Source organism: Saccostrea echinata, unplaced genomic scaffold (assembly GCF_033153115.1).
Source record: "Saccostrea echinata isolate AGI-Se365-2 ecotype Australia unplaced genomic scaffold, CSIRO_AGI_Sech_v1 ptg000009l, whole genome shotgun sequence".
Lineage (NCBI taxonomy): Eukaryota > Metazoa > Mollusca > Bivalvia > Ostreida > Ostreidae > Saccostrea > Saccostrea echinata.
This window is the reverse complement of record NW_026889758.1, coordinates 11,426,371-11,452,903: the sequence shown is the minus strand read 5'-3', so window position 1 is coordinate 11,452,903 and position 26,533 is coordinate 11,426,371. Positions and strand designations below refer to the sequence as shown.

The 26,533-nt window shown below is 33.7% G+C and overlaps 2 protein-coding genes and 1 long non-coding RNA gene across 3 annotated transcripts; 1 reads left to right on the top strand and 2 right to left on the bottom strand.

Moving 5' to 3' along the window:
• Window positions 1-904: 904 nt before the first annotated feature.
• On the bottom strand, window positions 905-10,783 carry LOC133182430 (toll-like receptor 4). Its single transcript, XM_061317278.1, has 4 exons — window positions 10,698-10,783; window positions 3,787-3,838; window positions 1,755-3,424; window positions 905-1,625 (listed from the first exon to the last, which is right to left on the bottom strand). Exons 1-4 carry the CDS (start codon window positions 10,781-10,783, stop codon window positions 905-907), a joined length of 2,529 nt encoding a protein of 842 aa, XP_061173262.1.
• On the bottom strand, window positions 9,720-25,476 carry LOC133183299 (protein cornichon homolog 1-like). Its single transcript, XM_061318260.1, has 5 exons — window positions 25,374-25,476; window positions 24,989-25,057; window positions 24,642-24,754; window positions 13,389-13,532; window positions 9,720-11,391 (listed from the first exon to the last, which is right to left on the bottom strand). Exons 1-5 carry the CDS (start codon window positions 25,452-25,454, stop codon window positions 11,364-11,366), a joined length of 435 nt encoding a protein of 144 aa, XP_061174244.1. The 5' UTR covers window positions 25,455-25,476; the 3' UTR covers window positions 9,720-11,363.
• Window positions 20,481-21,041, top strand: LOC133183300 (uncharacterized). The gene is made up of 2 exons (XR_009720621.1): window positions 20,481-20,580; window positions 20,724-21,041. It is a non-coding gene; the product is annotated as an uncharacterized LOC133183300 (long non-coding RNA).
• Window positions 25,477-26,533: the final 1,057 nt, after the last annotated feature.

Below are 26,533 nucleotides of genomic sequence, written 5' to 3'. Positions count from 1 at the left end.
TAATTGTTAGGCCATTATTTACCCACTGAATTGTCGACGGATTTTCCGTTATTACCCGATCATGACAAGGAGCACACGGCGGGTGTGACCGTTCGGCAGGGGATGCTCACTTCTCCATGGCAACTAATCCCACCTGTGATGTTTTAGAGGTCCGTGTTTGCTCTGCACCAAAATTTGTATTGTTTAATGGACTTTTGAGCTTGAATACTGTTCGTTATCTCCATACATTACACTTTCCTCCTGAATTGGACTTGGTTTAAAGCCCTATGTCCATGGAATAGGGTTGTTTATTCATTTGGAGTTTCCTGTAGAATGCGGGTCTTTTTGTAATTGTCGAGGATGGAATGTATCTTGCCTTCCAAAAATATTCTGTACAATTATATGCAATTTTTAAAATGTTTACACCACATAAATAATTAACACAACATTTGCAAAATATCTATGAAGTCTGACAAAATATAATTTCATTCCTCAGTCAAATGTACACCATCCCTTCTGATAAGAGTTCTGTTTTACCAATAATTTTTTTCCCTCCCCTACCTTTCATGAAGGATTCCAAGTTCTTTGTAAATGATCAATTTCTTGTTTTCTCCCTGGCAGCCTTCAATTTTGCCCCCAAATCTTCTTGATAGCAGTTCAGTATACATGTATATGCTGATCATTACAAAGGACTCATGGCGGAAGTGACCGGTGTCAGTGAGGGATGTATCTGATTCCACCTCTGGAATTTCCGGGGTCCGTGTTTTATGTCCTGTTTACAGATTTGTATTGTTTTAGTTTTTTTTTTTTAGATCGATCACTGTTTGTTATCTTCACCTTTGTCCTATATGTACAAGGACTGTTATTGTTATGTTGAATAAATTTTCTCGCAGTGTAGCTTAGATAAGGAAAATGATGCATGCATTCAAGAAGAATGTGACTTAGAACATGTCTCAGCTATTTTGTCCCAAAATACGATGTTTCCTTGGGGGTCATGAGGATACTCAATGTAGGACTGACTTTCTACCAAGGTTAATAGGGACAAAGGTAATGTTTTAGCAGACACGTGTCGATACATAATCATGAAAAGAACATTTTTTCCATTCCGGGTATAAATACTCTCCATCCTTGCCATATTGAATTCAAACATACACCAGTAAGAGTTCAGGAAATGGTTGGATAGAATTATGATTGTTTTGCGGCTCTTGCAAATGGCGTCTGTAATGTTTGCTGCAATCTCTGTACCAGGAAGGAAGTCCCTCTTACTTAGGCACAGGCGCAGTCCTCTTTCTTCCTCTAACTGGGAAATTGACTCGTATATTGCAAAGTCACTGTCTTCATCAGCGTGGGATATAAAGGCATCAAAGGTAAATGTGTCTTGACATATGGGGCTAGATAATCGGTATTTGTTTTTTGTCATGTAAAACAAGTAACGTAGTTTCCATCGGTATCTATAAACCAAACCAGTAACTATAATAGTAAGGAAAAACACAATGGCAGAAGAAACTGATAATATAACTAATTGGTAATCTTTACATTGAACCTCAAGGATTCGTAAAACCGACTCAATGTCCTGGAAACTGAAACTTGTTCCATTATCTAACTTGCATTCCATGTGTCGATAATCCGAAATGTACATGCGATTTCTGAGAGACCAATGTAGGAAATGTTTGGAACTGCATTTACACGCAAAGGGATTATTGGCCAATAAAATTTTCAAATCTTTATTCCTTTTTAAAATTTGTGAAAGTGATTTCGTTGCATCGTGGTTTAGCTGTTTTATTTGGTTAACAGAAAGGTCAATTACACTAAGATTCCGTATGTGGCTGATTCTAACTGTCCATTCCGTTAGATAGTTGGATCGTAATCTCAGTTTCTGCAGATTTCGTAGATTTTTGAATATTTTGTCAGGCAAGAACTGTATTCGATTGTCAGATAGGTCCATCTCTTTAAGATTCACTAGGCTTTTAAACGTTACTCCATTCTCATCATCTCTCAAACTAAATCCTAAAAGATTATTGTTAAGCTTTAAAACTTCCAGTTGCGTAAGAGAATCAAAGAAGAATTTTGAAATATAAGAACAGAGACATTCTGACAAATCCAAAGATTTCAACACGTTAAAACCCCTTAGTGGGCCATTGAAGCTTTTCATTACGTTTTGCGACAAGTCAATATGTAAAAGCTTATTCTCGGGATTCACATTAACGCCAAAAAGTCCTATACGTATACTGCTCGTTCTCATTATAAGAGTCTGTAGGTTTCTTGGCACATGTACTCGCCATAACAACGAAATATTTTTGTGGCCAATGGTAAACCTTTCTTCTGTGTTTTCATGAGATCGTATTGGATTCTCACAATAAAAAGCCTCAAATATTTCGTGCATTGGATTGGAAGCCAACTGGAAAGACAAATCCAGCTTTTCCATGCCAGTCAAATAGATGACATCCAGTACATAAGGCCCAATTGTTAATTTATTATTGGCAATCGATACAAGTTTAAGGGTAGGCGGTGTGTATTTTAAAGCATGTCTTTCTATCAGAGCTAACCTATTTTCGTCCAGATAAATTTCTTCAAGAGATGTATTTTGAAAATGCAATATGTCACGGATTTGTAATACTGTACCTATTCCAAATGTACAGTGAATTTTGATGGCTTTGAAAACTTTTATATTAGAAAATTGTAAATCACGTGATATATTTGGAAAACTTGCAAACGTAAGTCTTTCATTGTTTGAAATATCAAAAATTGTCAAGTTTCTAAGCATTATCAGAGCACCTGCTTCAAAATGTTTCAATTTGCAAGCGGACATGTTCATTATTTCTAAGTGAGGCATATTTTCAAAGTAACTGTCGCTAATTACTTCTATTGAGCAAAATCCAGTCAGGCCTGATATATCCAATTCCGTAAGCTGAGTCAATGAGCGGAACTGTGGTCCAAATTCTACAGTTGATATAACATCAATTTTTAGGGTCTTCAGTGAGTAGAGAAATCCCCACATTCCGTACGGAAATCGGCAATTTTGTACCTGGATTGAATTATTCTTAATGTTAAAAACTTGTAATGCCTTTAAGTCTCGGAAGATTCGTGGCCTGTAAACGTTTTCGTCCAGTTGTAATCTATTTCCTTCTAGGCTCAGTGTTTTTAATTTTGTTAAGTTTGCGAATACATCGTCTGTAAAGTTTTGAATTCGGTTGTAAGAGAGATCCAAACGGACAAGTGTGGGACTAAAGGGTGCCATCAGGAAAGTGATACAATTATGATCTAAATTTAGACTAACGACATCCGGTCCGGTTTTTGGTACCTCTGTGATTCCCAGGTGAGAACAGTTTGCTAAAATAGTCATGTTTCTTGTTGGGATACAGTCGCATCTAGGGTTGGATGTACAATGACTGGAAACTCCAGTCCTCAAAACGGCTACAAAAGTAGCAAACAACAGCGTGGACATCTGCCAAGAGATTATGTCATTCAATATTTAGCGTTATACTCTTTGTGGTGGAAAATTATTGTATTTAAATAAGTACTGTTATATTACATTGATTTCATGTTTTCCTGTTAGTGAATTTTACATTTATATGCATTCATTTAAAAATATAATAAAGAATATTCGTTAAAATGCCTTTTATACCAGTATTTATCATAAAGGTCGGCTTAGATGAAAAATTTTCACTACAAATTCAGCAAATGAGAATGATTAGAGACAAATATTCCGTGCACCATACGTTTACAATACAAAATCTTTTCAGTACAGCAATAATGTTGCGTATTTAGAATCTTAGTTGATGGGATTAAATATGTAAAGAAACTCACCCAGCTGTAATATTCCATTTCACTGGCAAACAGTATATTCTGTGATAATGTTCTGAAAAAGAAAAAAAAGTCATGGTTAATATTGTAAAGTTAACCAATTACTTTTTGACGTTATGCAATATATTCTCTGGAGATATCACAAGTTTACAAAATATCACTACATATTTACCTGTTCCTCACTCTGAGAGGAAAAAAGTTGACAAGTATCACTTCCTTATCCTTTCCTCAGAGAATCATTTTTTTTCTTTATCACTTCCTCATTGTACAGAATCAATTCGTTTCTTTTTTTAAGGGGCTCACCATTCACATGTACTGGTATTAGATCCATATTATATAGCTTCCGCCATAGTACATAATACAGCATGTGTAATTACAAGGTAAAGTTATTACCATTGGACTTACTTAATTGCAATTAATTGCAACAAGTTATAATGAAAAAAATTGAAGATAACGAACAGTAATCGATCTCAAAAAATCTTTAAACAAAACAATTTTGTAAAGAGGGCAGGGAACACGGACCCCTGAAAATTATAACGACCATAGAATTAAAAAAAACAGGAAGCATCCATCAGAATTCCAACAGTTAGATGGAAGACTTGGTCTCCGAAGACAACATAAATGTTGTCAATAAGGAACCCCAGCATCCTTTTAACATCAACTTTAGAGTACTTGTGTGTAGAATCAGAGTGATTTTTCACAAAGTAATTTTGTTGATAATCAATTTTAAGATACGAAAAGCTCCATTTTTACTGAAGAAGCGGTCGTCTGTGATATCAAAGAGCCTAGTTTTTTTTTTAATTTTATCGAGAGGAATGGTTGTATAAAGTGTAGAAAGATTATACGTTTTGATTTTACTGACTTTTGAAAATTTTTTGGATTTTAAGTTTTCTAAAACTTCTTTTTAGTTTTTGAGAATCCACATCTGATTTACATCACTTCAGGAATATGCTGTAACACAGTACGTCTAAGTTTATTCAGCAGTTCATATTTTTGTAAGGTAAGGATAGGGGCTTAGTAGATCATTTGCTTGACTCTGCAATGTATCTCTATTTTTATGAAGTTTAGGAATCCAATATGTGTAGGGTAGATCGAACTCACCTTGGTTGACTGAAATGTTAAAAGTTTTAAATACTGAAATATGATTTGAGGAATTTCATCTTTAGAAAGTAAACAGATTTCATGGCCAAATTTAAGTGAAATTTCTTTCATCAAATGAAAAAAAAAAAATTGGACGTTTAAATAATAATATGGGTTTACTGACTGTAAGGATTTTACACACAAGTACTCCGTTAATATTAAAATTCTGATTGACAATATCTATGTAGTTTTTAGAGATCAAGTTTTCCAGCAATCTTTGGTACTAATTGTGCTCCGTTATAAGCAGGCCTATTTTTGTACTCATATGAAGCAGAATTTATTCAAAAACTTCTACATGAAAAAAGAAGTAGCTTGCCTTGGCCTTCAATTCGAAATTTAGATATATCTATGAAGTTCCATCAATTAATAACATTGATTTTCATTCCTAGATCGATTCCTAGATCGATTCAATATCTTCCATTAAATTCTAAATAAAAACACTACAGATTTTGACACATCAGTCCATGTTACATTTGGATAATTTACTTGAGAAATACATTAATGGCATACCTCCAACGAAACTTTATGATAACCGTGATGACTTCAACATTTCTATGGTCAACTTCCCTTACTTATGTAGCAATAAACCCTTATTACCTGCATATGGGGTTTATATCTCCCAGTTGATTCAATAAACAAGAGCATTCTCCGGTACAAACAATTTCTAAAACGAGGCAAGCTACTGACAAATAAGTTTATGAAACAAAATATCAACAGTCTCGTGTAAAGCCATCGTTTCGCAAGTTCTATGGTCGAAACAATGACCTTGTTAATAAATGCAATCTATTATTAAGTCGAATGCTGACTAACGTTTTTTTTTTTCAAATTGTTACGCCATTATTTAAACACTGAATTGTCTACGGATTTTTCCGTTTGCCGAATCATGACAATGAACACACGGCGGGTGTGACCGGTCGACAGGGGATGCCCACTCTTCCATGGCACCTGATCCAACTCTGTTGTTATTTAGGGGTCATTGTTTACTCTGCTCCCGATTTGTATTATTTTAATGAACTTTTGAGCTTGATTACTGTTCGTTATTTCCATATTTCATTGATTTATAATGGATATACTAGTGGATAGACATCAAGAGAAATATAAAATTACGCACACTCATATTTCTCCAGTTATATGTATATGTTTGCTTAAGTATGTAATAACTTGATCCTCATCAGAGGGATGTCTAATCTTTTACATCAATCGTCAAGCTAGAGAAAAAATTCTCTAAACCTTTTAACTTGAATTTAGAATGATTATTACCATTCAATTGCATATTTTTTAACGAGTAACAGAGTAAAAAAAACTATTTAGTTGATATTCGGTATGACCGAGCGATAGTCGTGTACTTGAATATTCGTTGACATCACTAAATACCAGTCCTGGGAGGGGGTAAGAGCGGTCAGGGTCACGTTTAAAAAAAAAACAACTTACGACTAAGACCTACAATTTTTGTTGTTTCTAATAACTTGTGTACCCAACAACTAAGAAATGACCTTGGACCCCCCCCCCCCTCTCTAGGAAATATGGACACCTTGTAAGTAAGTGTCATACTTCGCTTTATAAAGTACAATGAACATTTCACAAGTTTAAAAAAAATAGCAAGTCTAAGAATTTTACATTAGCATTGACAAAACTTGTACATTTTACACAAGACAAGTTATGTTGGATAGTTACAATTAACAAACTGTGATAGAACAATTGATAACTTAACTTACATGTATGATTTAAAATCTTGAAATTACATGTGTACATTTTAAAGTTATACATGCCGTATCAAACACAATTTTTTGTACAGCTGGAAACCAAGCCCATTTTATAGCATGATAACCTGAAAAAAGGAGCTTTCATGCGAATTCGACGAGTTATTAATCGGTAGTAATAAAGTACTGGTCTGGGAAAAAGACGATTTTATTATGCATATTTATAAAGGCTTGATGTGTGTGACCTGTCAACCAACTACCCTGCAAGCTCATAGTTAAATATGAAGTTTAACTCCCCCTTCACATAATTCCGTCACTCAAAATGGTTGCCAATAAAGATGTTTCTCTATTCCGTCCCCTGTCTCCCTGTCTTTTCTTTCTTTAATCATTGAATGCGTAAACTTCCATCAATAGGCCGTTCACGCTTTCGCTTTCGCGTAGCTATTTAGTCTACTTTTTAAATTCAGCTTGCAGGGTCACGTGATCTTGAATAATTCAAAAAGAGGCGTTTATTATCCGACATGGAGGATAAATAATTTGATATCGATTATTTTTAAAAGTGATTAAGTGGAAATGACTTATTTGCAGAAAGTAGACATTCGTTTCTTTAAAAAAAAAATCCAACTAATACAGCATATAGAGCTTTAAAAATGACAGAGTTGGAATTTTGAACCCGTTAGCTTTCCATATATAGATATCAGTGACGTTTTCATGATACTTGTCGCTCCTTTAATCGCTATCTAAATATTGTGATTATTTACAACGGAATATAAATAACAGTTTTTAAAAATCTACATGTATATAGGAGAATTTGACATGCTGCTTACTGCAACACTAGTTATACCCACACTTTCTAAAGAAAATTAAGGTATATTGTTGTTACTCTGGTCCGTCCGTCTGTCACACTTTCTTCTTCCTCGAACTCCTCTTTTATTTTAAGCAGTAACCAGTTAATCTTTTGGAATATGATAAGTGGTGTCCAGCATGTAGATGTGCAAGAAAGTTTAAGAATTTTTAATTTTACCCTTCTGGCCAAACGGAGATTAAAAAAAATGACGTTTTTTGTACAAGAACCTGGTTTCCAGAACTCCTCTTATATTTATGCAGTTGCCTAATCATCTTTTAGAAGATGTTTTGTGGGGTCCTTTAGATATGCAACAAGGTTTCAGTATTTTCATTTTCACCCTAGGGGCGACATAGAAGTTGAAAATTACATTTTTCGGGGGGGGGGGGGTGTCCCTAAACTCTCTTTCATTTAACGCAGTAGCTAAATAATCCTTTGAAGATGATTCCTGGTGTCCTTTATATGTGCAATAAGGTTTTGGAATTTTCATTTTCACACTGGGGGCCAAACGTGGGTCGAAAAAACGACATTTATTCTTTTAAAAACCCTGGTTCCCAAACTCCTCTTACAATTTATACAGTAGTCAAATGATCTTTAGAATGATGGCGTCCTGTATATGTGCATTAAGATTTCGGAAATTTCATTTTCACCCTGGGGGCCACATATCGCACATCTTCAGGACACTCCCATTCATATTCAAAAAGATGAGTTGGTTACTGCAAAAAAATATAAGAGGAGTCCAGAGAAAAAGGTTTCTGTAAAAGAAAGTCGTTTTGCCCCCCAGTCACCTCCAGGGTGAAAAATCGAAATATTGCACATCTACAGGACAATCCTAACCATATTCCAAAAGATGACTAGGCTACTGCAAAAAATTCAAGAGGAATTCAGGGAACCAGGTTTTTGAAGAAAAAACCTTTTATCATCAAAAACCTTTTATTACCCCCTTTTGGCCCCAGGGTGAAAATGAAAATTTCAGAAACTGCTTTGCAAATGTTCAAGGCACCTCCAACTAAGTACATTTGAAAAGTTGAGTTGGCTACTGCTTAAAATGTAACGGTAGTTTGAGGAAGAAGAAAGTGTGACAGACGAACCAGGATAACAATATACCCGAACCTCCTTTAGAAAGTGCGGGTATGATTAAAATTTCCATTACAAAAACTGAAGGATGGTGTTGACAATTAGACAACAACCATATGTCATGTCATGACTGGTGTCAAGTTCATGCAGATACAAAAGGTAATTAGTATACACGCATTTTGCATGCCATTGTGAAAATAATCTAGTTTTTTTCCGTCAACTTTTTTTCTTATCCCCCCCCCCCAACTTTTTATCATATCATCCAAACAGGCAAAAGTTATTGAAAACGTAACTGCCTTACAAGTCGGCTAAGTATTAACAGAGTCCATAGAACACGAACGTCTATAACAGACACCAGAGAACACACAGGCCTACGATTAATAGACAGTCACACTGGCCTACAATTAATAGACACCAGAGAACACATAGGCCTACAATTAATAGACACAAAAGAACACACAGGCCTATAATTAATAGACACAAGAGAACACACAGGCCTACAATTAACAGACACAAGAGAACACACAGGCCTACATTTAATAGACACATAGACACAAGAGAACACACAGGCCTACAATTAATAGACATCCAACACCGGACAACACATAGGCCTATAAGTAATAATCAAGAGACCATAAATCACATCTAGGCCTACAAGAAACAGACAGAGTGAGACAGACACCATATACTACATCTAGATCTAGGCTTACAACAACAAAAACAAAAAAGTAACAGACAGATACCAGCTGCAGGGAACACATCTAGGTCTTCAAGTAATAAGCAGAGTCCTGAGAATAGTAATACAAGGATGAAAGTAAATCATATTCAGGGCAGGATTAAATTGGATCATTTTTTCATATACATGTTGAAATGTGTCTCAAGATGATTACCCCCTCCCCCTTTCCCACAAAATTACAAGGGAGAGGAAAGGTAAGGGGGATCCAATCATTCATACTTCTAACATTATAGAATCTTCTACAAAATATTTCTTTGGGGGATTTTTTTTTGTAGGAAACTTCACTGAAATTCATACAATACAGCTTGATTTATGTGTAGATTGACAAACATACAGAAAGTCAAAGCTAAGTGTACAAACCCTCTACAACCGAAAGAGGCAATAAAATTTCATGTACTAAAATCACATTTATTTCAATTAAAATTGTTCAAATGCAACACAGAGCATATTAAAGCATAGAAAAAAAAATTGATGTAAATATGCTTTTTACACATCTATAAAACATAAAAATATTTGTTCCTGATTTAAGTACACACTGAGTACAAATTCAAGAAGAGAAAAATATATCAATGACACATGTAACATATTAGCCCTCAATACTGAAAAGAGGATTACTTTTTTATTTAATACATGAGATAAAATACTAAAATTGAGAAGATGGAGCCTCAGATGCAGGGCATCCTCAGGGATAGACATTAACTTTTAGATTCACTTGTCCTTCGGGCAAGTGATCTCAGACTTGGACTTGTCCGAATGCAAAACTTGGTTGCCCAAAATTAGGGAAGAAAAATATTATTTATAACTGTAAACTGAGAAGAAAAAATGTGACTAAATACACTACTGTCAACTTGGCAAGTTGAGCTACATAAAAAAGTAATTTCGATGCTTCGTTTGTACATGTGTATCACTGTCCTTGTCAATTTAATATGTTAACACACTGCAATTCAGCATTATCCCTCCGTTTTCTTTTAATAAACTTCATATCTTTAAAAATTAATTTCCGTAGAATCCTTTTGTGAATCGTGATTTTCAGAGATAACAAGCAACAGTAAAGGAAGACAATTGGTATGAAACATACATATCTGGATTGGGATACATCGTGTTACTTATATTCTGTGAATGAATTTCCCAATTAGAAGTTAACAAATTTGTTATAAGTAGAGCGTATTTATCACGAAAGAAAACAGAATAATGAACCCGATTTTTAAATGGTCCGTATATTCTAGAAACGCTACCAAGGATTTCCTAATGTAAATCAATGTCAGTCAGGTATCTGGCGGAAATCAAGTATTCAGTTTATTGTTTTATTCATAAATTAATGTAAACTGACTAAATATGTACATTTCTATAAGAAAAATTCACTTGCCCGATCAGACAAGTACATTGACAGTTTCACATGCCCGAAATGAGGATTTACTTGTCCCGGGCAATCGGACAGCCGTCAATGTCGATCCCTGATCCTACACAATTTTTTGGGGGTGGCTTGGAACTTAGATATTTCATCATTTATGACTTATGTTTGACTCGTTTGCACTGTTTAAACAATATAGTGTATTAAAAAGAAAAATAAATTTAAACATTGCTTTTCACCTAAAAGCAACTAACAAATACTAGTATGTAAACATTTAGAATGAAAAAAAATACATTTTTTTATTTTAAAAAAAATACATTCATTTTGAAACGATACTTATTTGACTATTATAGAAGCATATCATAATTGGCACACAAGTAAGTTTGTGCAACTTTAACACCCTTCTCCCCCTGTCCTAAATTGATGACATGCTCTTTTTGTACTTTTAAATACCCTACTTTAGTGAGGAGACTGGATACATTAGGTAAAATTAAACAAAGGTTAAAAAAATACGGTTACACAAACTGTGAGAAATACAAGACAATATTGCACCAAGAAACATCAAATAAAAAAAAAGAAACTTTGGACAATAAATTTGATTTCAAGGTTAAAAGTATGGCAAACAATGTGTGTTTCATCCTCTTTGAATCACATTACTGTACTGTTTGTCTTGTTCTGAATGCACACATGCAAAACTCCAAAGTATTTATCTTCTTAGCTATCAGCTCCTCTCTACCCTGACACCAGGGTGTAGATCATGCTAAAAATATTCAACAATTTATTTTTAATGTAACCAGGTTAAACAGTTTATCATACATTTTTTCTGGGATTAAAGCAAAAATGATAAAGCTTCTTTTAAGGTGGTGTGCCACACCAAAATTTTAATTTATGGATGTTTAAAGTATCTCTTTTGAAATATGAATTCATAATTGAAAGATCAATTAAAGCTCTTTATTTTATTTGATTTTATTCATTTTTTAATGTCTTTTAAATCTATGGATGAACTCCTCAGGAAACAATTTACACTTAGAAAGAAATATCAGACAGTCATGTTTAAAAAGAAATTGAAATGATATTTAAAAAATTTAAGAAAAGTTGCTTATTTTCAATTTGCACTAACCCAAACTAAATAAAACTGATCCCACAAAATAAAAATTCTACAAATTACTGATGCAGTTACCATGGAGGAATCAATTTGATTTAGTAAAAGTTCAATTATTTTGAAACCAAATTCAGCCAAGCAATCAGGTATTTTTTGAATTTGTTAAATATTTCAAAATTGTATAATTCCCATCGGGATTAATTTAATTTAGATTAGAATAGGCTCAAATTTGAAAATAATTGATTTTCCTTAAATTTTGCAATTTTGTTTCAATTTAAATTATGATTGTATATTACATAATTTTTCTAGACGTTCTTTAAAATAATGTTTCTTTGCCCTCTCCCAACTCATAGTGATAAAACTGGGTCAGTAGGTAGGTGGGGAAATTTTTTCCCTAGAAAATTTCAACATCAATATTGAATTTTCAAAATATATTAAACAAACTCGTTGACAGGATGAAAAAATTCCAGAATGAAAAGAAAAAATAACCGTTTCCTGGAGGTAAAAAAAAAGTTTTGAGTTGAGCCATTTCAAGCCAGTCAGTTAGGAGAGGGCAAATAAACAATTTTTTTTAAAGATCCCCTTATAAATGTAAAATCTTTCCTGAAAATTTTACACATAATTTCAAAAATATTAATAAATTATGACTTTCATATTCATAAATATTTTTTTTTAATGAAATAGGTAAAATGTGTTAACTGTCTTCTTGACATATCTTACTAGATACATATAAATTATAAGATTTTGTGAAAGTTCCATTGAATTTCATTCAGTGGTTAAAGTAGGAGTTACATCAACAAAATGGGTATGATTCCCTTTATGCAGTATAATGGCAAAGTCCATGTTTTGCTATGGGAAACCCCAAATATCTGTCTGAACAAAACATAACATGGGAGGTACACAATGGCACAATGAATAAAGATTCTGTGAAAATCTCATTAAATGTTATACAGTGGTACAGAAGGAGTTGCAGATAAAAGATGGATACCCTCAGTGTTAAATAAAGAATAGCAAGTTAGAGTTTTGCTATTGGAAACCCCAAATATCCTTTTATCAAATTACAGAATAGATATGCATGATGGCACCATGTGATAAAGATTCTTTTAAAGTCTCATTACATAATCAGTGGTAAAGGAGGTTGGTACCCCAATATTATAGAAATAATGCAGTGTGCATGTTTTGGGAAACCCTAAATATATTTCTGATTGAAATAAGAAATACAGGAGGTGCATAAAGGCACTACGTAATGAAGATTCTGGAAAATTTCATTAAATTTTACTCAATGGTATAGTAGGTGTTGCGGATAAGGGATGACTGCCCCCAAGTGTAGTGGACAAATGGACACCCCCTCAGTATATACCTCCCACAACAAACCCGTCTCATTTTTCAAGTGCTTATTATTAATAGCTTATTTCAGATTTTCAGTGAAAAAAATCATATTTCAAAAAGAGATGCTTTAAACATCCAATAAATAAAAATTTGGTGTAGCATACCTCCTTCATTATTAAAGAATATCTATCAAAATATGTTAATTTCTGAATCTGACACCCCAACAAGAACTACCATTCTCTACTCTGTTACCTTAAGATAAACACTCTAACAGCTACTGGTTTATAAGCTGTAACCCTTACCCCTCCCCCTACTATGTTTCTTACCTGTACAGGTAATAGAAAAATGAGATGAGATAGAACGCTAGCTTGATCCACCCTTCCTTCTGGGCTCTATTCAGTTCATCAGCATTCATGATTGTAGTAGGGTCATATAAACCTGGCCCACTCATAACTGGTCGGTTTATATACCTGAAAGTTTTTCAACAAGTTATTATTTCTTTCCTTCACTAAAGATAGGACTATTTATTTGTAAATCAACATTAAAAAAAAAGAAACTCTAAAGTTCTGAGTACCAAAACTAATGAGATTTAAATTGTCTTGGAAAAAGCAGTTTACAAGGAGCATCAGACTCCTTACAAAAAAATACCGTTACTCATAAACATTCTCACTTACTTTGCATCAAAACAAAAAGGTCCATAAATTTGGCTCATGCCAAATAACATATATAAATTTAACATTTCCTTAGTAAATTAGCCATTTAAAATGCAGATTGGCTTATAGACAGAAAGAAGAACAATTGGAATGACCAACAGTGTCAAGCAATTTAAACCGAGGGGCAAAAACAGCTAAAATTTGAGGCTTTTTACAACACCCATCCTCTTCCACACAGAATTAATATAACTTGAAAAAGGGGACCAATACACAAAACAAAAACAGGGCTAGACAAATAGGTTACCCAATGTCCAGGACAACCAATTTTGTTTGACGGACAAGTTTTTGATAAGTGGTGCCTGCCCTCGGACAGTTGCTTTTCCGAAAAAAAAAATCATTTGTGTTACTGCCATTAAAATAACTTACGATGAATCAGAGCAGAGCACCTGTTTCACTGCTGTTGATCACTACCTCAAATACTCCTCTAGAATTTACCCATTCATGTGTTGTTAAAATATACACAAGAAGTAAAACATGAGGGCTATTGATGACATATAAAAAACAAGAGGTCCATGTGCCACATTGCTCACCTGAGCACATTAGCTAGACACAAATCAGTTCAGTATTGAAAAGATTACTGGGGGTTGGGGGTGGGGGTTGAATTTTAAACTACCTGATGATGCTTCCATGTCAATATAACAAAATGGCTTTGTTGTACTTGAGAAGATTTTAAAAAATTTTTCCCATATATTCCTTTGTAAAATTTTGATCCCCCATTGTGGCTCCTCCCTATCCCAGAGGTCATCATTTGAACAAACTTGAATCTACACTACCCGAGGATGCTTCCATATCAATATGACTAAACATAGCTTTTCTGTTTTTGAGAAGAAATATTTTTTCTATGTGTTCTTATGTAAAACTTTCGATCCCCATTGGGCCCCAAACTACCCCTGGGGGTTATCATTTGAAAAAAAAAAATGAATTTACACTACCTGAGGATGCTTCCATATCAAAATGACTAAACATGATTTTCACTTCTTGAGAAGAAGATATTTTCCAATATGTTCCTATGTAAAAAAAATTTGATCCCCCATTGTGGCCCATCCCTATCCCCGGGGGTGAAACTTGAATCTACACTACCTGAAGATGCTTCCATATCAAAATGACTAATCATGGCTTTGCAGTTCTTCATCAGAAGATACCTTCCTATATATTTCTATTTCAGAAATTGATCCTCCATTGTGGCCCGCCCTACCCCAGGGGGTCATGATTTGAACAAACTTAAATCTATACTACCTGAGGATACTTCCACATAAATATGATCAATCAGGGCTTTGCTGTTCCTGAGAAGATTTTTAAAGATTTTTCCTATATATTTCTATGTAAAACTTTGATCCTCCATTGTGGACCCTCCCTATCCCCCGAGGTCATGATTTGAACAAACTTGAAACTACACCACCTGAGGATGCTTCCAAATAAATATGACTCATCATGGCTTTGCTGTTCTTGAGAAGAAGATTTTTAAAGGTTTTTCCTATATATTTCTATGTTGAACTTAGATCCTCCATTGTGGCCCCGCCCTACCCCCGAGGGTCATGATTTGAACAAACTTGAATCTACACTACCTGAGGATGCTTCCATATAAATATGACCAATTAGGGCTTTGCTGTTTTTGAGAAGAAGATTTTTCAAGATTTTTCCTATATATTTTTATGTAAATTTTGATCATCCATTGTGGCCCCGCCCTACCCCCGGGGGTCATGATTTGAACAAACTTGAATCTACACTACCTGAGAATGCTTCCATATAAATATGACTCATCATGGCTTTGCTGTTCTTGAGAAGAAGATTTTAAAAGATTTTTCCTATATATTTCTATGTAAACTTTCATCATCCATTGTGGCCCCACCCTACCCCCGGGGGTCATGATTTGAACAAAATCGAATCTACACTACCTGAAGATGCTTCCACATAAATATGAGCAATCAGGGCTTAGCTGTTCTTGAGAAGAAGATTTTTAAAGATTTTTCCTATATATTTCTATGTAAAACTTTGATCCTCTATTGTGGCCCCACCCTACCCCCGGGGGTTATGATTTGAACAAATTTGAATCTACACTACCTGAGGATGTTTCCATACAAATTTCATCTTACCTTGTCCAGTGGTTCTTGAGGAGAAGATTTTTAAAAGATACCATTAATTTTTCACTAATTCTTAATTATCTCCCCTTGGAAGAAGGCGTGGCCCTTCATTTCAACAAACTTGAATCATCTTTACCCAAGGATAGTTTGTGGCAAGTTTGGTGAAAATTGGCCCAGTGGTTCTTGAGAAGAAGTCGAAAATGTGAAAAGTTTACGCACGACGCACACCCGCACGACGAGATAGCAATAGGTCACCTGAGTGACTCAGGTGACCTAAAAAGTTGAAGAGGATTTTAGACCTTTCTATTGTCAAATTAAAAATTCTTGCCATGAATACAAATGTGTTATTGATATTAAAACTGGAGGTATTAAATGGTGAACAAACACAGTTTGTGAAAACTGCATGGAGTTGCTCAATTGGCATGCAGTAGTGTTTTTCATAGTAAAATTATAAATGTAGATATTTTAGGGGTGGAAAGATACAAAAGTTATGCTAGTATATGATATGTATCTCAATACATATAGTAAGATACGATACATGTATCTCGATAGTATGATAAAATTAGAAAACTATAATAAACTTAGTATTTTATTTGTCTTGACAAAAACCAACAAAATATTTTATATCAATTGAAATCACATGATTGTGGTTTTGAATCAATACTTATATTTCATCATTGACTAAAAATTCACAAAAACAATTTTACATGTATGTATTGCCAAATGTCTATAAACAAGTTGAATTTTCTAATACATATATGTATGTAGTTCATCAATATTATTGACTAAAAATTCATCAGAAACGTCAAATGTACATTTCAATAACCATGTTAAGTTTACAAAATAATTAATCCACAATTTGTTGAAAAATTTTTAATTCTTTTTAATGAAAATAAGGGAATCCATACTTTGTTCCAAGCTCTTAGTGCCACAGTGGACACTAATAAATAACATTGCTATACCTTTAATTGGTTCCTATATAAATCTATACTAAAAAAAATCTAACATTTCCAATGTTTTACTGAGCGGTCATAAATAAATCGATGTTTGATCCCAGAATAAGATACTGGACCTGTTGGTGAGATATTGGACTGCTTACGTCACACTGTGGGTGGGATCAGCTAAATCTTATTTGCATTCGATGGTTTTCAACAGTGACAGAATTGACCAAGTTTTACTGCAGTGCGGGTAAAGGAAATTTACATCATGGAAGCCAGCACAAGATACATGTATTTAAAAAAAAATTGAATACCGGTATATAAAAATAAAAGGTATAACAAAACATTTATTGACTATGTTCTCGGGCAAAATGCATTTTGTCGACCCCTTGATCTAAACTGTTTGCCTAATGGCCTCATTCAAACAGTTTGGTTCTTGGGTCAGATGTGTATCACCTGTTGTGGAAAAGATACTTTCTGTATATAACGTGCATTACAGACTGAACTTTTCTAATCTCATCTCCCAAGGATGCTAAAAGGTGAAAATGTTCCCCCATATCTACAACTTATTAGAGCTAAAGCACATTTTCAATATCAATATCATCTCTTCACTTTGTAAAGTTCGATTACACGTCGCCATTTTCCAAGACTACTTTCATTTTCAATTTTTTGATAGGTTGTATGTGCATCATTTTGTACTGATATATCAATGCTTCTACAGTAAAACTCATTTAGTACGAACACGGCTATAACGAATTTATGGATATCACGAAGTTTTTTTGCAATCCCTGGTGAAATTCTTAACAATTCCTTGTAAAATATTATGGATATAACGAACTCTAATATGATGAATTTATGGTTATAGCGAACTGATTCTGTGTCCCCTATAAGTTAAAAATAGTGAAATTTACATCTTTTATAGCGAATTTTTAAAGAATCTAGTTTTTAAAATATTGACCTGACATTAACTTTGTAAGTATATATATTTAGAACACTATTCATCTGAAAATTTTTGAACTCCAAGGTAAATTTTATATTTTATACTTCCCTAAATACATTTGGTAGTCTTACTTCAAGGAAAAAAAATCTATATTGCAAAGTCGCTATGTATACTTCAAGGAATTTGTTATGCGGATATAAAATTATGGATATAGCGAAGTAAATTCTCAGGCCCCCAGAACTTCGCTATAACCGAGTTTTACTGTATCGTAAACTGTATCTTAGCAGGAAATATTGGTATGTATTGGTGTATCTGTATATTTGTCCCACCTCTATTTGATATGGTTTAGATTGGTTCTTGCATAGAGTCTCAGTTGAGAAATAATTTATTGTTAATGATAATGATTTAATTTTGTGTTATAAGTAATTATTTGATGGTAACCTGTCCGAGGGCAAGTGCTACAAAATTCTATTTGTCTACCCTTGAAAGTGTCTACTGTCTTCACAGAGTTAGTCACTGTTAGTCAATCAATGCCTCTTGTTTCATTGTAATATAATACTAGTGATGAATAATCGGAGAAAAATCATAATCGATAATCGGTTGCAATCGGAAACACATAATCAATTGATAATCGGCTATATCATAATTATATAACTTTGTGAAATCCGGTAATCTGATTGGTCAATATGAAGTCATAATTTTTTGATAATGACCGCTGAAAGCGAATATTGACTCGCACGAGCTGTCTCGTTTTCACTTTCGCTTCGATCAAATATGGCGTCGAGAGATACGAAAGCTCGCAAGTTTGTGAGTTGTAGTGAGGAAGATTTAAAAGATATAGTGAAGAACTCTGAGGCTGAGAATACGAAACGATTAACAAGAATATCTGTTAACATTTTCATTTTTCGGGCATACTTACTTTCTAAACAAATCAGTGCAGAATTTGAAGGCCTAACATGGAGTGTTGGTAAAATGGGTAGGCAAACCCGGGCCGGGGCAAATTAAAAACCGGGGCTGTTCAGGATTTTTCAGTTTTCCGTCTTAATACTTTATCAATCAAGCTGAAATTTTCAGATTATGTTTGTTATATGTTTATTTTTATTCGTTGTAAAATTTACCTTGAAATACTCGGTATTTCAGATTTTATCGGCGATTGTTGATTTCCAAGTTGGTAAAATGGGTAGGCAGCAGTAAGCCGACATTTTACGATTTTTTGGACATATTTGACAAAAAGCTAATAAACTTATGAATTATTCTAATGTTTAACAGTATATCTAAACTATTTTTAATTATTTCTTCCTTGAAATGTGTTTCTGTTGAGTAAACTAACACGTTTTTAGAAAAACCGGGTCATTAAAACTGGATCCGATCACCCGGGACAACTACGAAAAATCCGAAATACTTGTTTATTACTTTTTACTATTGTCACCTGAAAAAAAAAAAACTCTATTCAAGTTATTTGTTGGATGTTTGTATTTAAATTTTATTGATATTGAAAATATTTTAAGAATCTTGACATATAATATTATTAGGGGTGAAACGATACACCTCCTTCACGGTTCGATACGTATTGTATAATTTTGTCTCGGTTCGGTTATTTTCGATACGATACATTTTGATAGAAGAAAACAAATTCAACGTTGTTTTATGCTTTCTTTTTCTAAATCTAGTAACATATTTTACGAGTTTTATTTGCAAATTGACTAGAAGAAATTGATTAAAATTATTTGACGGTCAAAAATTATTTTACAAGCTATCAGTCATAAAAAATTTACGTTTTCTATACTTATTTTACTGAGTAATGTGTTTTACCTTATGCCAAACCCGACTGAATAACGATCCCGACCGAAAAATGAACCGAACCGAAAATTAGAGATTTTGCACCGTGTATCAAACCGAGAAAAAATACCGCGGTGAATCGATACCGCGGTGAACCGTTTCACTCCTAAATATTATATGGATATTAATACAAAGTCTTGTGCCAAACTTTAATCATGTTAATCAAACATAATTTAAGCTGCTTGGGATAATAAAAGTGGCTTGTTATGTTCATTGGGGAGAGGAAGATATAAAGAAATTATGTTGATGTACTTAAATACTACCAACGAGTCAAGAGCTAGACAATACCACAAAGGTGTTGGCTTACAACCTCAGAGCCCCCTATGAAACAAGGAACGGCGATATCATTATTCCGGAATTTTCAGGTTTGTCCCGGTTGATCGGATCCAGTTTCAATGACCCGGTTTTTATGAAAATGTGTATTTAAGCATAAAAAAAAGCATTTCCCAGTAAAGAAATAACTATTTCTAGTTAATACACATTATTAAACATCGGAATAATTCAAAAGATTACTTGTTCATTGTCACATTTGTCAAATTACTCTAAAATATTGACTTGATACTGCCTACCCATTTTACCAACTTGGAAATCAGCAACTGCCGATAAAATCTATACTACTGAGTGTTTCAAGGCAATTTTTACAGCGAATACAAATAAACCTATATCAAACATATTCTGAAAAATTCAACTTGATTGATGAAGTATTAAGACAGAAAATCGAAAAATATGGAACAGCCCCGGTTTTTAATTTGCCCCGGCCCGGGTTTGCCTACCCATTTTACCAACACTCCCTAACATGTGAACAACTTGATCATCTGCTGCTGAGATTTTATGTTGAACTTCGGAATAACAAAGGGGAAAAGTACAAAAAAAAAAAACAAAAAAAAAAACAAAACACTCTCTTACCATATCGTCAGGGTATACAGAGATTTTTGCAATGTATTCCACCAGACGTTGACATTATCAAGGGACCACTATTCCGAGAGTAAAACAAGTTTTTTTTAAAGGTAGGACTCCCGATTTTCAGAAATATTTTCAGCTTATATTCATTTCATGAATTATCTAGTCATTGAGCATACTCATTTTGGTATTTGTTTATGAGATATATTTAGAGGATTGAAAATTTTATTTATTTTTTAACAAGAAATAGGGATGACAATGAAATTGAAGAGGCAGGGGCAGGCTACCATATAGTTAGAATAATAGACCACCACCCTCCAATATCTGATGCTGACTTAATAAAAATGTATGACTACCTTTCAAGCTCTGACTCGGCTCAGGTGTTGCAGCATTTGTGATATCAATTTTTAATATATTTATTTGTTATTCATGTTGTGATAGATTTACAATTATTGTTATTGTTAATTATTAATATGATTTCTGTTATACATTATGAGGACTGTTGCTCAATGAAAGGAAACTCTGGTTGTTAGTTTTGGAAGTAAAATTCAATAAATTCTGAAACATTTTCATTCAACTTATTTATGGTTTACAACAACAGCATATCACTATCTCTGTAAACATTAGGAAGATATTTATGAACTAATAAATTTGGGAAATTATATAATATAATAAATATGGACTCAATGCACAGTCAATATGCATTTATAATGACCCAGGATGACAGATATTGACCTCGGATACATGGAGAATATCGACCTCGGGCTAGCGCCCTCCATCGATATACTACATGTATCTTCAGTCAATATCTGTCATCCTGGGTCATTATAAATGCATAGTGACCTACATTGAGTCCATATTTGTATAATAATAAGATTTTTTTACCTTTCAAATAAAATAAGAGATTCCTTAACCAGGGTTCTCCATAAGGGGTTTTACCATGGCGGCCCGCCATGGTTAAATTTATGAGCGCCATGGTTAAACGAGCTGCGCCATGGTTAAAATCGGCGGCCGCCATGGTTAAATTTTTGTTGCATTTTAGTATTTACACCTACTTTTTAATGACTTGAGTAGTTAATTGTGTTTATACTACGACTGCCATGCATCTGGCATGCCTCGAGGGAAAGCGGAGTGTGCTAAACAAACACGGTCGCTGATCGGCGACTATGCTGGGAAGCGTGACAATGGAGGGTCAATCAGCTGAAGATCAATATCTTGAGAATTAATTATCCTGTAGTACCAGTCTAGACGAACTCCAAAAACAGCGTTTCCGGAAGTAAGAAATTGAGACTGAAAAAGACTCCGAAAATAGAGTCCGCGCATGCGCACACACACAAAATATGGCGATTTTTCGCCAAAAATGATGGGTCTACAAAAACTGTCCATGCAAGGTTTTGGAAAGTATGGCAATTATGCCAGTACTCAGAAATTACAAACATGTAATTTCGGGAAATTCCAACGTGTTCACTATTTGATAAAAGATCATAACGAGCAGTAGGTATGCCCAAAAAAAAATGAGCCCTTTCAAAATTTCCTATTCTTTGTATATAATCAATTCCTCATGCTTTGTTTTTAAGTATTAACTTTATTATCTTTCTGATAAAATGTACGTAAGTGCCAATCCTCGTCTTAGTTTTAGAGTTACCTCCCGTTTTTATGAAACTTTGGCGTGGCACTATTTTTAGCACGGGCACGTGGAGGAATAAACAATGGAGGAAACTCAGCGAAAATGCAATATGTAGAAAAAATAACGTTTAGAGAAAGACAGAATAGAGAAAGCAAAATTACATTAATGCAAATTAATGCCCCTGGTTGTACTAAGTTACTTTTACCATGTATACCACCAGTAAGTTTTCATAGATCATGCAGTTAAAAAAAGCTTAGGCATTAGTAGGATGTCGGCTTTCGTTTGTTTGTGTGTCTGTTAACTTTTTTTTAAAGTACTACCAATTCATCAGTTATTGTCATATTTAAATAAAACTTTTTATATAACAGGCAACGTCAATTCTGTATATCAGTTTTTGGATACTGTTGCCATGGTTACTCTTTCAAAATATTATTTTGAAATTCCTTCAAAATGTTCCTACAGTTTTGGACCAATTTTGGTACATTTGTAGAGTAATTAAGATACATAATCCTTTTTATTTTTAATTTTTTAGCTAAAAAATTATTGGTTATTTCAACTTTTTGTGCTGCAGTGGTTAAGTTTTGTGAATTAACCAATCGATTAATGAAGGTTAGGAAGTCTAACATGCATTCGTGTTTTTGGTCGCATTGCGCCTTCGCGCAGCTTCCTCCGTGGTTAAATTTTCAAATGTGGAGAACCCTGCCTTAACATGTTAAATCATAATTATCATAAAAACAACATTTGTATCTTTGTTCTATTCAGAGTTTAACAAGTATAAATAAAGTCAGTTTATTTAAATAAACAAAATAATTTTTCAGTAAATTTGTTTTATGAGAAGGTATTCTAATTATTTATTTTCTCTCAGTAAAATTGAAAATAAGAGTTTAATTCCTGTAGGAAGCTTCATTTAACAAATAAATAACAAGTTTAAAAACTTCTCTGGGAAATGAAGTGGGTCGGCCACGTGATCAAATCCTGTGAAGGCCGAAGGCCTTCTCAGAAGATTTGATCTCGTACCGACCCACTTCATTTCCCAGTGAAGTTTTTAAACTTGTTATTTATTACTTATATATACATTTGAGACGACAATCGAATATAAATATTGCACTAACTGTTCGTCGTAGATTTGACAAATTACGCAAGGTGTAAATCGGCTTGAAAAGTGGTTACGCTTCAAATTCATCTGGCAAAGGATTCTGTTTTGAAGGGACTATTCTAAGAAAGGCTACTTGTGATCAATTATAGTGAGCATATTTGTGTCTGGGAATTTTTGTATTCATGAGAACCCATATTCGATGTTAAAAAAATACAAGAAAAACGTCCAATGTTTGATAATTAAATGTTGGAGGAATTTCGGTCGGAAAGGGATGGATGGAGACACTTCTCCGGACTAGTTTACTTGAAATCAAGTATAAAATTGGATCAGAAACATAATATCTACGATTTCAGTAAGGCATATTTATTATGATGTTGACACGGAGACACTGGTGACAGCTTACATTGTAAAGACAACGATCTCGATGATGAAGGTGTGTCTACCGAACTTCCGAAGTGCAGTGTTTGTCAGCTTTTGTGGCGTGATTCTATTACATTGATATTTTCCAACAGATTTTCAAATTTATTGTGAGTAAAGTTTAATGAAAAAAAATTATAGCATTCAGAGGTCTACAAGAAAAATAAGGATAAACGTTGAGATTATGCAGCTCAGACATGAAACTTATAACAGGTAGTTTTCTATTCTCTTTGTAAAATCGATCAAGAACTGTGTTAAATACTCGTTTACAATGTTAATAAAATGATTATTATATTACTTGCGTATTTTGTACATTTTTATACATGAAAAACATGCTATATTGCTAAGTAGAGTAAGTCTTTTTATGTAGATATTACTGCGCCGTGTGATTAGGTCACGTAATGACCTATGACCTTCGAAAAACTTCATACAGGTATGAAGATATTTGCTCTCTGTATGTTTATATAAGAGAGAAATACCACAAATGTATATATTAAAAAAATACATGTATACAAATGGGAACATTACTGATATTAGTTACACCTTCTATTACCAGTATTCATTTTCTTGGAATTACTTTGTGTAATTTCAATTCTGACTTAAAAAATTGTTATTAATTAAATTTATAGAACGTTTGTACTGTTTGTGTATTTCTGATTATAGTAGAACCCATAACGCTGGCCAATTCCTCTTTATAGCCTGACCTTACATTCAATCATGGCGGTAAAAATTGTCAACAACAACCATGATTAAACTTTGAAGTGAAGTGAAGAAGGTTTTTACCTTTTAAACATTCAGGATAACTTTTTTTACTTTCTGCAAATGTTTTTTTGGTAATAAAATTTGAAGTTTACACCCAAATTAATCCCTAATATTTTTATCAGCGATGTCTGAGACTTCACTTTCATAATCGATTAGTAGCATCGAAGAGCTCCAAGCGATCCACAATCTATGGTCAGCGACAATCATTTCATCACTATATAATACCAAATTATGTTCAACATATTAATTGATAGAAACTATGTTACCTTCTTATATGGTAGACGATAAGAGGAATATTGATGATGACAGTAAACCATTCCATGGCTGTGATAAATAGGAATGTGAACAGTATGTGGATGAAATACTCAGGCAACACAAGCTGAAAATAATGAACAAAGGAACCAGTACATCAGTACAATTATATAGATTAGTACAGCTGCCAAATAATATTAAAGACTTGTTTAAAAGTTATATACTTCATGTACAGATAATTAAAAAAGTTATTTAAGATTTTAATGTACAGAAAGATTTTGATAAATCAAACAATTTGAAGATCTATGAAAGTACTGAAACATATGAAGAACAAACTTGTCCCCTCCTTAAGATTACTCACGGGGTTTAAACTTCCACATTGATCTATTGGATTTTTGTAGTCTGTTTTAAGTTCGTCAAATGCAATGATCTGTTAAAGTGGTAAATTAGAAAACAATTATTATAAGTGTGACATAATCAGATACAAAAACTTTTGCAACAACAGACATTAAACTTGACCATGAAAAAACTATAATAAAAATAATAAAATACCAGACTTGTTTTTAATTGTTTGGTATGAAAGTTAAAATTCGAGAATTTGGATTTTTTTATTTTGATCTTGTATTTTGTAATTATGTAAATAAAAAAACAACAAAATAATTATGAAGGAAATTCGAACGGACCTCTAAAATATGCAATTGTTACACAAGATATATTTTTTCATGAGTAGTATAACCAAATCTTACGTGGAAAATTGCAAAGAAGATCAATACTGCTGTTAAAATAAGAGCTAAAATATAGCAAAATGCAGCAAATGTGAAAGCCATTTTCCAAACCGTGAAACGGCAACCGCAACTTCTCGTTCGTTTACCCGGAAGTCTATCGCAAAGTAATTTCTAAATTAAATACCGTAAGAATTCCGAAATGGAAAAGAGGGTCATCCCCTTCTTTTCTTGTTTGTAGGGATTTTTATGAAGTTTATCAATTTAGTATATGTTAAATATGGTAATTCATTTTGGTTGTTGGGAATATAAAAAATATTTTAAACTGACATGATTTTGAAGAATTTCCTCCATAGCAAGGGAGCTATAGGTATAAATTGGATTACCACTTGCAGAACTAAATCCCTGTTTCTCTGAAATACAATTAAATTATGAGTCTTACAAACAAGGACAATGTTGTTACCTGATTCATGGCCGTAGGAACCGGGGGGGGGCACGGGGAGGGATGCTCCCAAATAATTTTGCCGAGATATAGACATAGCTACTACATGCCTGTGCCCCCTCAATAAAACGTCTGATGACCTTTTTTTTCTTCTTTTCTTGTCAAGGAACTTTTGATAGTTGATAGTGCCCCTCCAACTGAAAACTGAAAACTGAAAATGTATGGCTGTGCGCCCCCCCCCCCATCTGAAATTGCTTCCTACGGGCCTGTGCTTTGTCTGCTGGGACCAGTAAAATCTGTCTAATCAAGTTCTTTTTTTCACTTCTGAATTATTGAAGACAGAAGGATAGATTATTTTCATATTGCCCCTCAATCGCTTAATGCGAGATTTTAACATCCATCTGATACATTTAATTCATGCTGACAAAGTGTCTAGGTTTTCTTTTTTCATGTTTGGCCCATCGCCTGGCGTAATCTTCCACAGAATTCATAATGATGCCAGTTGAAAGATCGGGGTTCCCTAAATTTTGGCCCTTTTAAAATAAGTGATTTAAGGTCCTCATTTATTAACTATATTTACATCACCAGAAGGACTAAAGTTGTAGTGTGAAGAAGAACATGATCACGTTGGGGGATTATGTTTCAGATGTTCAATATCTAAGCCCTATAGAGTTTTCTTGTAATTAAAGTCAACTAGAATTGACAAATGCAAAACAACCAACCATTATACGGACGGGTATAT